Below are 13,966 nucleotides of genomic sequence, written 5' to 3'. Positions count from 1 at the left end.
TTCTAGATACCAGGAATATAGTTCAGAGCAAAGTAAGTTTTGCTCTTATGGAGCATATCTTCTCAGGAGGTTAAGAGGCAAAATCTTGTGTTACTCTGGAGGAAAATAAAAACAGGATGTGGGGCTTGGATATGTAGGCTTGGTGTTAGGCACTGCTGATGCTTTTTGTAAAGGGAGGTCAGGGAGAGCTTCAATGACATTTGTTCAGGGACTAAAAGGCATTAAGCAGTGTGGATATCCACTGAGTAGTCCAAGCGGGGTGGGGCAGTGCCTGATGGGCTGAAGGTTAGTATAGAGGCCTCTGAGGTAGGTAGGTAGTGAGGGGGAAAAATTAGCTGGACGCAAGGTCAGAGGAATGGCAGAAGGCTGGATTAGAAAGGGTCCTGCAGGCCATAGTAAAGACCTTGGCTTTTTCTTGGAGTGGGAATCTGCTGAAGGATTTTGGATAAGTGATGATTCAAATTTTTACAAAAGGATTGTCTTGCATGTTGGGTAGAGAATTTATAGGGACAAGGGTAGAAACAGAAACCAACTAAGATCTCTAACTTCTTGTGCAGGCAAAAACTAAATGGCACAAATGCTTTGACTTATTGCCATCACTGTGCCTTATTAGTAATGGTAATAATTGTGCTTACCCAAATATGAACAATGACTGGCACATTTGAACCACATTAGTAATAACTTAGTAATATGTAAATTAATAATGGGCAGGGGATATTATTTAATCTGTGTCTTCAGTTTTCCCCTGCAAAATGGGGATGATACCTACCTCATAAGGGTGTTGTGAGCACTGAAAGAGTTATTGCATGTAAAGCACTTTGCATAGTGTCTGGCACTTGGAAATCAGTTCTATATATGTAGGCATAAATATGAATATTATTTTATCATCAAGACCCATATTTTTACAAGGATTTCAAATAAAAGCTGTTTGAGATACAGTAGAAAGTGACATAAGCTAGAAAACAAGAGCCCAACAACTAACCAAGCTGTGTGATGTTGAATATGTCACTTATCTTCTCTAGATATCTTCCTCTGGCTACCAAAAAAAAAAAAAAAAAAGTGAAAAATCACTACCAAACTCTAATTGTGCTCCTTTCCTCAGTAAATAATACTACCATCTACCCAATTTGCCAAAAATCTGAGTCATCTTTAAATCCTATTATTGCCATTTCAATTTAATACATCTGCAAATCCTATCAATTCTACTTCCAAAATATATTCTTAGTCCCATCTACTTCCCCTTGATCTCCACTGCTATAACCAATATTCTCACCTGTACTGTTGCAGTTAGGTTCCTAATCCATCTTTTGGCCTCCATTCTTGCCTATTTCCCATAGAGCCAGAGTGATATTTAAAATACAAACCTAGCAGGGCACAGTGTCTTAGGACTTTAATCCCAGCTACTGGCCACTAAAGAGATTGAAGCAAGAGGATCACTTGAGCTCAGGAGTTTGAGACCAGCCTAGGCAACATAGCAAAATACTATCTCAAAAAAATAAATAATAAACATAAACCAGATAGTATCATTCCCCTGCTTAAAATTCCTCAGTGGCTTTTCATCATTGAATGATACCGCACTGCTTTACCCTCTCATATCACTCTCCCTTTAGGCCCTTTTTTCGCTTCCTGCTTCCTCACCATACTCATGGCTGCCTTGAGCCATAGCGCTTGCTATTCTGATTGTAATCCTCAGCCTCCAGCTGTCCCCAGGACTTGCTTCTTATCATTTAGATCTCAACTCTAATTGCCCTCCACCCTCTATCAGCAGTGCTCTATCACATCATCTGATTTTATTTTTTCCTAAGGCTTACCACTACTGGAAGAATAGTCTATACACTTACTTATCGCCTCCCCAAGTATAAATTAAAAGTCCATGATAATACGGCCCATTTCTTAGCACAGTGCCTGCAATATAATAGGTATGCGGGGGAAAAACCTTGACTGATTGACCAAATCAATGAATAAGTATAAATCCACTTTTGATGAGATATCAAGGTTTTAATTACATGAGCAAGTACAGCGTTAATTTTAAAATGTGAGGACGTATTGGTTTTCCTTTCGTTTAGTCCCTCATACTTAATGAACATTAAGCACATATGCTTTTGCCAGATATATGACTGTAAATAAAACAATACAATCCCAAATCCTCCCCCGCCCCCAATCTCCTAAATAGTTCTCAAACTTATTTTGTCCATCTCCTCTCTTGTATACCACCTTAGTGTAAATTATCATGCTCTTGGCCTTTTCCTTGTAGGTTCTAATCTTCCAATACATCTAGCCTGACTGCAGCCAGTGAACTTTTCAGTCGCTGCTCTACCTAGGCTTTCATTGTTTCATAAAGCCCAGAATCTGCGCTTCTCCCCACCTCTTTCGTCACGCCAGTCCTCACTCTCCACCAAGCCGCACTCCTCCTAGCTTCTTGGGTTCCCGCCTGCCACCTAGCTGGGTAACTCTAGCTTCGCGCTTCCAATAACGTTCTTCAGAGCACCCATGTTGCCTATGTTTTCGGATTTTAGACTGTGCCTTCCACGGGGAAGCCCTCCCGGATTAGGCTAAGCCCATTTCCCCATCATACAGCCCCACATTACCAAGGGCGTCTCTTTTAGAGTTCATATTTGTTTTATAAGTATATTCTCCCGGATATGATAGCCTTAGCACTGTGCGTTCGCGACAGCCAGCGCTCAAAAGCAATTTGCGGAAGAAACACACAAGACTAACGGCCCAACCACTGCTCGCCCCACCCCTATGGTTGCGGCGCCGCTATTACGCATTAAGCAGGCGCCCCGCACAGGCGTCTCAGGCGCCTGCGCGAAGGGGCGCGCATGCGTGGAGGGGCGAGTCTGCTGACAGATTCTCGGAGGCAGCGGTGGCGGCGGCGGCCCTGGACTGCGGGGAATGGGAGTCCTAGGGCCCTGACTGAGCACCGCCCCCGCCTCCCTGCCCCCGACATGGCTCAGGAGAAGATGGAGCTGGACCTGGAGCTGCCTCCGGGTACGGGCGGGAGCCCGGCGGAGGGCGGCGGCAGTGGCGGCGGCGGGGGCCTTAGGAGGTCTAACAGCGCCCCCCTGATCCACGGCCTCAGTGACACTTCTCCGGTGTTCCAGGCCGAGGCGCCTAGCGCCAGGCGGAACAGCACAACGTTCCCGAGCCGCCACGGCCTGCTGCTGCCAGCCTCCCCCGTCCGCATGCACAGCAGCCGCTTGCATCAGATCAAACAGGAGGAAGGCATGGACTTGATCAACCGAGAGACGGTCCACGAGCGCGAGGTGCAGACCGCAATGCAGATAAGCCACTCCTGGGAGGAAAGTTTCAGCTTGAGTGACAACGATGTGGAGAAATCCGCCTCCCCAAAGCGCATCGATTTCATTCCGGTGTCACCAGCACCGTCACCCACTCGGGGAATTGGAAAGCAGTGTTTTTCGCCATCCTTGCAAAGTTTTGTGAGTAGCAATGGATTGCCTCCAAGCCCGATTCCCAGCCCAACTACTCGATTTACTACCCGGAGAAGTCAGAGTCCCATCAACTGCATTAGACCAAGTGTTCTTGGACCATTGAAAAGAAAATGTGAAATGGAAACTGAGTATCAGCCAAAGAGATTTTTCCAGGGCATCACCAACATGCTTTCTTCTGACGTTGCACAGCTGTCAGATCCTGGTGTGTGTGTATCTTCGGATACCCTTGATGGAAACAGCAGCAGTGCGGGATCTTCTTGTAACTCACCAGCGAAAGTCAGCACTACCACCGACTCTCCTGTGTCACCTGCCCAAGCGGCCTCTCCCTTTATTCCAGTAGATGAACTTTCATCTAAGTGATTCTCCCATTCTGAAACTTTCTTTCTTTTTTCTTTTTTTTCAATGGAGAGACAGAAAAAATCAAGTTGGAGCAAGCACTGAACTTTGTTGATTAATCTGAGTCTATTTCCTATTTGACCCTTTCCCCTTTTTTTGGAATTTCCTGAAATGTTATTCTAGAGAACTTCTATGTCAGGTTCCTGCGGATGCCCTTGAATTCAGTGTAGTAATATTTTCAGACTTTTTCCCAATAAGTGTGTTGAAGCATACATTTTACGCTGCTAATATGTCTAAATACATATGTTATCCCTTGATTTTTTTAAATAATTGAGAGCTCTATTTATTTATGGGAATATTAAGTTCTGATGAAAATATAAATGTTGAATTAATCAGTATAGTAAACTGATGTTTTAAAATTCCATACTTTATGACCACACTAATTTTTAATGTCATTTTTAATGATTGCTAATTTCCATTTGATGAACAATAACTATTTACAGCTTTTTAAAAATATGTTAGTTATAACATATCGATCCAGTGGTTGTCTGTTTTACCCAGGAATCCTTGGATATTTAATTTTCTGGGTGCAGAAGTGGATGGGAGGGGGAGATGATAAAGGAACAAATTATAAAAGTTTGCAACAAACCTTTTTAAATTAAATATGTAAAAGTAACAATATTTAAGAAAAATGTTTTCTAATGAAATTTTATTAATTCTAGTTAATCATACAAATATAACTACTATACAGAAAGTGAACTTTTCAAAAAAAAATATTTTTAACCAGAAAGTGCTTTCTTTTGGGTATAATCCTAAAGTGCAATGGGGCAGTGCCTTGCAGTCCTAGCTCACTGTATATAGGCTGAGGCAAGATTCTTTGTGCCACTTCAAACTTTAAAGTTTTTCAAATATGTGGGAAGTCCTGTTAAACTTCAGCAGAGCCCCCCAGGGAGACAATACTTCTCAATCATGGATAATACTTTAAAATATTCAATTGTGCCTCAGTTCTGGAAACTCTTGCTAGTAGGGAACCAGAGCAATTTTTGGCTGCTTTTCTTCACTGCCCATCTGTCACTTTCCTGGCTCTCTCTTATTCAGGAAGGAAGCAGCTGTTTCCTTGCCAACAGGTTCTTCCTTTCCACCTCCCACCTAACTAGGCCACTGTCATTTAGACAAAGGTACAGTGTGACTCAGTTTCTAACTGAGCAACAATAGGACTGAGTTGTTTAACCTCTGGTAAAGCTACAGCTGGAATTGGCTGCCTTGGGGAAGTTGGTTAAATAAGTCTGGTCATTTGCAAGAGAAAAATCAGTGGAATCACATAGGTAAATCATTGTTTAACTTAGGTTTTATTAAAGGTAGAATTGTAGAATTCTCTTTGTCTTTTACAGCTAAGATAAAATAGTAAGAATAGCAAATCGTTTTTATATTATACTTCCTTACGATACTTCATCCATTTTCCTTAACTAGATAGACGAAAGGATGGGTGGGTAGGAAAAATGAAAGGCAGGCAGGAGGACAAAAAAGAAAGGAAGAGGTTAAAAAAAAAAAAAATTAAAATACTCCAAGAGACCGAGACAAAAACCCTAACGTACTTGTTAAGGTTAGTACTTATGCAGACTTTAACAATTACATAGAATTTTTACTGCTGTGAGAATAAAGTAACTGGTCAATTCTTGCTTGACAGTTGCCTCAGTGAAATCATATCAAGGGTAAGATTGTGTCCATGTTTAAAATTTTCTGTTCTGGATAATAGTCTTCATGTGTTCCAGTCCTGACAGTGTTCAACAATTCAGACCTATATATTTAGTTTCCTGTTGTTACCCCATTCTGCTTCCAGAAGTACTTTTAAAACCTCAGCCTCTTTAAAGCAATTTTTTTAAAATCTCTTAATCTGTTCTTGTAAGTGCACAATTGATGTCATCACTGGAAGCATCTTTGACTTTCTCTTTTCCCTTTCTTAATCACCATGTACTGTCAACTACTTTTCAAGTGAATCTCAGATCTCTCCTCTTCTCTTGTCTCTGTTTTCCTTGATTCAACCTAAGTTCTTACCTAAGTGACTTCCCTGCCTGTCTTCTGTCTCTTTGGTCTGATCTTTCAAAAATATAAACTTGAATTTTTTCACCCTCTTGTTTGAAAATATTTCTTTCCTTTTCCTACAGCTTAGGGAATGATTTTTTTAGCCTGGTCTACAAAGTCCTTCATGATCTGGACATATTCTAAAATGGCTTTATTCCTCCCCTTACCCCCTTCCCAGTATACATCCTTCCTTCCTATTCTGCAAACACTAGACTACTTGATATTCCTTAAAAATGCCATGTTTTTTCTTGTGTTTTGTGTTTTTTGACAGGTTGTTCCTTCTCCATAAAAGGACATATTTATCCTTTTTAGTCAGAATTTTTTTCTTTTTATTGCATGTAAATTTAAGAAACCAGTGTATAACTACTGATTATAAAATATTTAAATGTATATGTCTACATAGTTAAAAAACAGAAAACCTCCCTGTTACTGTAAAATTCATTATCCGTTCCCATAGGTAACTTACGTTTAACAAGTCGGTATATGTTGTACAAGATGTGTTACTTTGCATTTCCATGTACATATGTGTATATATATGCAGGAAACCAACATGTCATTGACAGCTCTCTTCCTTTCTCCCCATATCTAATCACTTGCCAAGTCTTATTGATTTTATCTTCTAGAATCTATTCCTCATTTTCATCTCTGTTGCCACCCTGATCCACGCTGTCATCATTTCCTTCTTAGATGTCTGACTTCAACTCTGGTTGACTACCTATTCATTCTTTCTAAAACAAATAGAGCTTTTAAAATTGCATATGTGATCCTTCCATCTCCCAACTTTTCCTTCTTAAAGCTTTTTATTTGCTTTTGTTGTTCTTACAAGTTTACCAAAATTAATTCTGATCCTGGAGGCCAGGAGGGATCTGGCATTTGCCTCTTGTTTTCTGTGCTCCACCTTCAGTGACTAGCTTTATTCTACTTAAATGCATTATGTTCTCTCCTATTTTAGGGCCTTTTACCAGATCCTTTTCCCTGAAGGTATGGAAAATTTTATTTCTATACATTTATTATTTTATATAGATTATAAGTTTTAAATTAGCTAAGGCTCTAAGAGTTTATATGGTCATTTTACATTATCATAGTATTGTTCATAACTTCAATCATTACTCCTTAGCTTATATAAAAATTATTCTTCAAAAATATTTTAAGGTATGAGTATTGCTAATCTATAAACTTTGTACAAGAAATCCTAAAGCAGTCAACAACCTTTAGTTATAGTGTAGTTTGTCATATAAAATAAAATTCTGTACAATATATTTCTTTCTGTTTTTTAAAAACAGTATAAAGTGTGAAATGTAGTGTAAAAAAATATGGATGAAATAATTAATGGTTGCCCAATCCAAGGCTACTGGGTGCCAGAACCTTCAAACATATTTGAAAGATTGATTGTAATCAAGAAAAACCTGCTTTCCAGTCATTCACATTTATTAGTTCAGCCCACTACACACTTAGTGCAATAGACCATTCTTTATATATTTGGCAATAAAATGGGGGGAAAGGTCAAGACTTAGGAGGGCAATAATGCTAAGACTTTTTTCAAATTATTATGTTTATGAATCAGTAGAAACAATTTGAAGATTCAACAGAGGTCGGAGACGGGGAAACGATTGCCAGATAACCAGCAGAGGAAGATGATGTAACTTACAATTCCTGGATAGCATCAGAGAAAAGAAGAACTAGTTGATCTTGGAAAGGAGGACAGTAAACTTTTTATCTTGTGATACTTTATTTAAAATTAGAAGGAGACATCAGTAAATGTTGAATTGATTTGCTATTGTAGAAGTTAGGAGTACAGAGGAAGATACATGGAAAGTAGAAAGAATGTATGTCTGATTAGCTCTATAGCTTAGATTCTGCATATATTGGAAAATAGAGCCTAGGTGAAATGAAGGTTTAATGTTGCTCTGAGATTTGTAAAGGAGTGACTTAAGGATGAGTAAAAGATTTATTCAGCCATTTGGGATGCCACATTGCAGTTGGATAACAGGCACAAAGGAAGTGGTTTAATTGACTAGGTCTGGGAATTAAGTGGGTACTAGCTAAAGTCCAGTGTGTGAAGCAAATGAGGGTTCTGCAGAAAGTATAGTTTGAATGATTGGCAAAGGCATTGAGGGTGGTCAGGAAAGTCAGCAAAGGGTGATGGCCTAGGCCATTTTTTTTTTCAAGGTCTTACCTATTTAATTAGCCATACCAAATATGCAGAGACCCTGGTCTTATGTAGCAGTTTTTCCTATATTTTTCATAACTGGTTTTGTTTAGCTAGAGAACCATCTCTGAAGGCAATCCTTGAATTCCCCTCATTTGTGTCACACTGTTCACAGTGACCTCGACAGAGTTCTTTGACATACAAGTAAAAATGTTTCTTAAAAATTGAAATAATCTGCCTGGCATGCTGACACACATCTATAATCCCAGTGATTCAGGAGGCTGAGGCAGGAGGATCATAGTTCAAGACCAGCAAGGGCAATTTAGAGAAACCCTGTCACAAGATAAGAATGGCTGGGGATGTAGCCCAGTGGTAGAGCACCTCTGGGTTCAATCTCTAGTACCACAAAAAAATATATATGTAAAAATAAAGTACATGCTTTATGTCAGGCACTGTTCTGGGTGCTAAACAAATATATTAATACATTTAATTTTTCTCATTATCATCTGAGGTAAGTGCTGTTATTGTCCTCATTTTATTATGGAGAAAGTGGAAGCACAGAGCAGTTAAATAACTTGTCCAGGATTCTAGAACTGGGAGGTAGGCAGCCTTTTGTGGTGGTTAAGGACAGACTGTGGAACCAGGTGACCATAGTGAGGATTAAATGGGTCAATATATGAAATGCACTTAATAACAGTGCTCTGCAATTTCTGCTAGATGATCAGCTAATCATTGTGGTAGTGGTAATATATGATGTTGTCATTTGGCTTGTACTTGCTAAGAAATCTTTATCTTTTTTGATGAAACTTCAATTTTCATACTGAGTAGTGGGCTTTCTGCTCTTCAGGGTAGGCTCTCCTTTTCTCCTTTGAGTGTTTTTGATATTAGAAATTCTCTCTTACACTGAGTAAACTCCCTCTATAACTTCCACTCTTTCATTCAAGTCCAACACACTGAAAAATGAAGAAATCTTAATCCTCTTTTTTTACGTGTCATCCTTCCTTTAAAAATCAGAAATGCTAATCTTTCTCTGATGCCTGCTTCTTGTTTCTAGATTTTAGAATCATAAGCACTTCCTTCAGTATACTCCCTCTGTGAAATAAGTCTATCATTATTTTGGCAACTGAGATTTTCAGAAGATGATGATCCCTTTACAGTGCTTACGTTTCTTGAGCACCCAATATAGGCCCGCATTCTTTTCAATGATATGTAAGTTCATTTAATCCACATGAAAATCCTAAGAGACAGGCACTATGAGTGTTACCATATAATGGATGAGAAAACCAGGTACATTTTCTCAAGACCCTATTGTTTATTTTTCCTTTTGGCATTTACATGCTCTTTGTTTTTTCCTGATGAACAAAAGTTTTTTCTTATTGTGATAAATCCTAATTTCCAGCTAACTAGCTACTTGCTAACTTTGTTAGCGTTGTTGCTTCTATTTTGAATCAAATGATATGTTTATTTAAAATGATGCCTTTAGATATCATATTAGAGGAAGATATTGGAAGGATTTTTAATAGATAAAAAGATTAAAGAATATAAAAGGAAATAATGTTCCACAGCTTTATACATTTTAAAATTTATTTGTTATGATAAGGAATACACAAACTACAAGTCTTGGCGGGGGTATTTGTTTTCTTTAAATAGGTATATAAACTTTATTACATTATGAGTGTGCATACACCCCACACACATCTTTGTTATATTTAGTTTATACACTACCAAACTGATTGAGGTTTTCTTAAATGTATCATTCCTAGGGAAACAAAGTCAAGAACTAGTTTGATCCTTTCCTTGCCCCTCCTGCCCACAAAACTATAAGTTTAAAAATGTGTCATTTTTTTTTAAAGAAAAAGTAACAAGATTGGAAGAATGATCCAAAACTTATTACCTAAATACTAAGCAGGTTGACTTCTTTCTCTACAGGAAGCCCTCCCCAGAAGTAGAGATGTAAAGTCAGGGGAACCAAGCAATCCTGGGACTTTCCCCTCTCTCCCATCTTTTTAGCTTTACTTCATAGAAAATCACTTCACCATCCAGTAAAAGTCTTCAAAAAAGAAAACTTCCCTTAAAATACATTCTAGAATTGATACTTAAAGTTTCACACTGTCTTGACCCTGTATTTAAATTTTTGAAGAAAACCATTGAAAGTCACAATGTGTTCCAAAAGGTTAATAACATTTTTAGAAGTTCAATAAATATTTGCAAAACATTTCAAAAGTGACTCTTAGTTCTATATATAGCCTGTTAGGCAAATAACACCAAGTACCTGTGTCTTGTGTATATCCACATACGCACACACATACACACATTGACCTGCCTTGTGGACCTTTTTGTGTGTGTGCTTAGAATTATATTTAGTTTTCTGCCCATTTTAGGTTTTCTTTCATTTTCCCTTCCTTACATGGATAGGTTGGATTTTTTAATGTTACTGAAATATGACATACCCAGGTCACACACATATCCAGGTCACACGTACACACACACACACACTTTATATGAAGTGGTTTTTGTTTTTCATCAACTTTCCAAACTTCAAGTACTAATCTAAAAGAGAAAAAAGGTATATGGTACTTGTTCCCGGGATCTCTTCGTGCCTGAATTTTATTTCTCCATTTTGAATGTCTAGAGTAAATACTTTTGGAGATGCAAAATATCACTCAACAACTTTTAAGGCAGCATAACTGAAACTGGAGAACAGAGAATCTATTGCTTTTCCTTACCTGTGAAAGTTCAGTGCTTAAGCAATGCCAGGGAACATTCTGGTTCTTTTCCAACTGCCTACAGTGGTCCCCCAAACCAAACTAACCTCTGAGGCTTGGCTCACAAGGGAGTTGTGAAATAAGACAATTGAGAAAGATCTTTTGTGCTCTAGCAAAACTAAGTGGTTGTTTGAGGTCATCGTTCCTGTGTTTGAGGCAATCCTTCTCCCTTGCTTTAAGGACAAAGAAAGATTCTACTGTTGAGATGCCAGGAGGATTTCCGGAAGTCCAAGAGACAAGTCGCTATTCAGTGTTGGTATCTTTTGAAAAGAAAAATGTGAGCTGTTCAGGAGTAGGAGTGAGGGGATGATGAATGGACTGGGTATTTCTTTTGGCACTGTAAATACTCTCAGACTATCACTGAGCGCTCCCTCTTCAGCAGAGTCTCACTGAGGATGGTTTTCCTGAATGTTTATTCTTTCTTCCCCTTTATTTAGGATTTAGAGTTGAATCATGATGTTTAATAATTTCTTCACACCTCTTTCCCTTAATGTTCTCTTCTTTGAGTCCTCTGAGGGGAAAAAGGTAAATAATAATAATAATGATAGTAATAATGGTCAGATTACTTTGAGTAGGGAATTACAATTCTCAGAGCTCTTTATATTACCAATTTTTACCATGTTCCTAACTCTTAATTAAAACTTATATTTAAATAGTCTTTCTCAAGGCCTCCTTTATCACACTACTTGCTACCAGATACTTCTAAAATGTGAACCTGATTATGCAGTTTTATGACTACCCCTGAACTTCAAAATTAAATCAAAGTATGCAGTATGAGTGAAAGAAGACCTCCTGCTTCCACATATCCCACAAATTCTAGGACTCTAGCCTCCTGAGCTGCCTGCGGTTCATATCTCTATATCCTGTCTGTGCTTCCAAACACAGCTTGTGTCCTCTGCTTAGAACACTCTTCCTCCCTCCTTCCTCCACACTCCTTACCAACTCCTTTCCTTAACTAACTCCTTAAAAACTTAACTGAAGGTACACAACTGTCCTGATGGTCCTGCCTCTCTGGGTGCTTTCTTTTATGATCCTGTTGTACCCAGGGTTTCACTCTGTAAAAACTGTTAACAGGATGAATTTTATGTTTCTTGTCTCTTTTCCCCATACATAATAAGGACTAAGTCTTTTATTTCTGCCCTAATGCCTGTCATAGTACATTAGAGTTGCCCAGATTTGTATTAAGTAGATGAGTATTAATCCCATTCATCCATTAGGATGGATCCCCAGTACCGCAAAAAAAAAAAAAAAAAAAAAAAAGTATTTGAAATAAGGATGGATAAATGGATGAATGAGATGAATGATGCACACTGATTTTGTTTTGTTATTCAATATTTTTCAATATTTGTGGTGATCCTTTATTTCTTCCACTGATAGAGGCAGTGCCCTTTAGGAATGATTCAACAAACATTTATTAAGCATTTACTGTGGTAAATAATGTTTTTAAGAGAAAGGAATGTGGTAAGATTCTTAGTGAAACAAATCCAGTCACATGGCTGAGCTCTTCATAGTTTGCTGAGACTACAAATTCATTTGTTAGGCAATTTCTATTTGAGCACCTATTATGTTCCTCCCACTGGTTAGTCTTTTAGAATATGTTAGTGTCCAAAACAAAGACTCCTTTCCTATCAATCAAAGAAAGACTTCCTGTAGAACACACGTTTTGCTTATATGCTAACAAGGTAAAGGAAGGGGCAGTTTGTGTGTGTGTGTGTGTGTGTAATTGAAACAGCAAGAAGGTCAGTGTGACAGGAGAAGAGTTATTGAAAGAAAAAATAGTTGGGAGCAGGGTTGGCAAGGTGACCCAGGTGGAGAATGTGGCAGCAGCGGTGGCATAGGATCTCGTAGGCCACTGAAGGACGTTGCCTTTGATTATCTGTGAGACAGAGGGCCATTGCAGGGGCTGAGCATAGGAATGAAATGATCTGTCTTGGGTTTTAAAAGGAATACTTACTGAGTTGAGAATGGACTCTGAGGGGCAGGGTAGAAACAAGGGTACCAATTAGAAGGTTCTCCAAAAACTCAGGTTTGCATGAGGGTGTAGCCACCAAATAGGGAGAAGTGGTTAAACTTTAGGTATGCTTTGAAAGTAGAACCAGCCAGTTTTATAGGCAGATTTGAAATGGGCACAGCACTTACAAGAGGGACGTAAAGGATAATTCCAAGGTTTTACACCTGAGCACTGGAAGGATTAGAATATGAAATACCCACTGAAATATGGAAATCTGTGGATAGAGTAGGACTTGGGAGCAGGGCAGGGTGGAGTTTGGGAGAAAAGGTGCATTAATAACCAAATTTTGGATCTGTTAATTAAGAAATATTTATTAGGCATTCAAGTGGAGATTTCAAATAAGCAGTTAGAGACCTGAACCTGGAGTTCAGGAAAGAAGGATGCACTAGAAATACACAACTGGGAGTCATCTACCTGTCGGTGCATTTGGAATCAGGAGAGTAGTTGAGATCATTCAAAGGTTAGTGTCAGTGGAGAGGAGAATAAAAACTCTACTTTGGAGCATACTGTGACATTAAAAGGTCAAGGGAAAGACTGAGAAGGAGTAGCCAGGGAGGTAGGAAACCAAGAAAGCATGGCCCTGGGAGCCACGGGAAGAAAACATGAGAGAAGATAGAGGGACCAGGTGTGTCAGCATCTGTCCTGACAAGTGAGAACTGATCACGGAGCATGGGAGTTAGTACATGCAAGTTACAGGTCACCTTCATCAGAGTCATGCCAGTGGAGTGCTGGGTTTGGGGACCGGATGAGTGGGGTTTAGCAAGGATAGGATGGACAGAATCAGGGACAGACAGCTAAAAAATACATGGGTTCTCCTGGATCCTTGAGAATAACAAGCAACTAAAGCCAGAGGTCATCTCTCTCCCTCTTTTATTGATAAGTTGTTACTAAGGGTTTCACAATGAATATCCCTTTGTGCATATGTGATTATATTTGGGGGGAAAGCAAAGACAAATGACAATTTTCTTTTCTCCCCCTTTCCATTGGCATTTTGTTAGGGGGAAAAAAATCTGTGTTGTTACTCTAAACATGAGTGAAACTGTTCAAACTGAAAGTCTGCCAATTCCCTTCTTCGTGGATTTGTCTGGTTCATTTTATTCCCTTGTCACCCATTTTTCTTGATGACTTTTTTTTCCACTTATAAATTGAAACTTAGTTCCATACTGTGACA

General features: G+C 38.8%; 2 protein-coding genes across 3 annotated transcripts in view; both read left to right on the top strand.

Moving 5' to 3' along the window:
• Window positions 1-13,966, top strand: part of PIP5K1B (phosphatidylinositol-4-phosphate 5-kinase type 1 beta) — a 294,504-nt gene that overhangs the window by 72,704 nt on the left and 207,834 nt on the right. The window lies entirely within an intron of this gene.
• On the top strand, window positions 2,774-7,775 carry PABIR1 (PP2A Aalpha (PPP2R1A) and B55A (PPP2R2A) interacting phosphatase regulator 1). The gene has a single exon (XM_079112668.1). It carries the CDS (start codon window positions 2,823-2,825, stop codon window positions 3,810-3,812), a length of 990 nt encoding a protein of 329 aa, XP_078968794.1. The 5' UTR covers window positions 2,774-2,822; the 3' UTR covers window positions 3,813-7,775.

The sequence above is a fragment of the Sciurus vulgaris genome, assembly GCF_902686455.1.
Source record: "Sciurus vulgaris genome assembly, chromosome: 15".
In the NCBI taxonomy this organism is placed as follows: Eukaryota; Metazoa; Chordata; class Mammalia; order Rodentia; family Sciuridae; genus Sciurus; species Sciurus vulgaris.
This window is presented reverse-complemented; position numbering and strand designations above follow the sequence as displayed.

What these genes read in the sequence shown, in the direction of transcription:
- PABIR1 (XM_079112668.1), top strand. Translation starts at nt 2,823, where the DNA reads ATGCGTGGAGGGGCGAGTCTGCTGACAGATTCTCGGAGGCAGCGGTGG.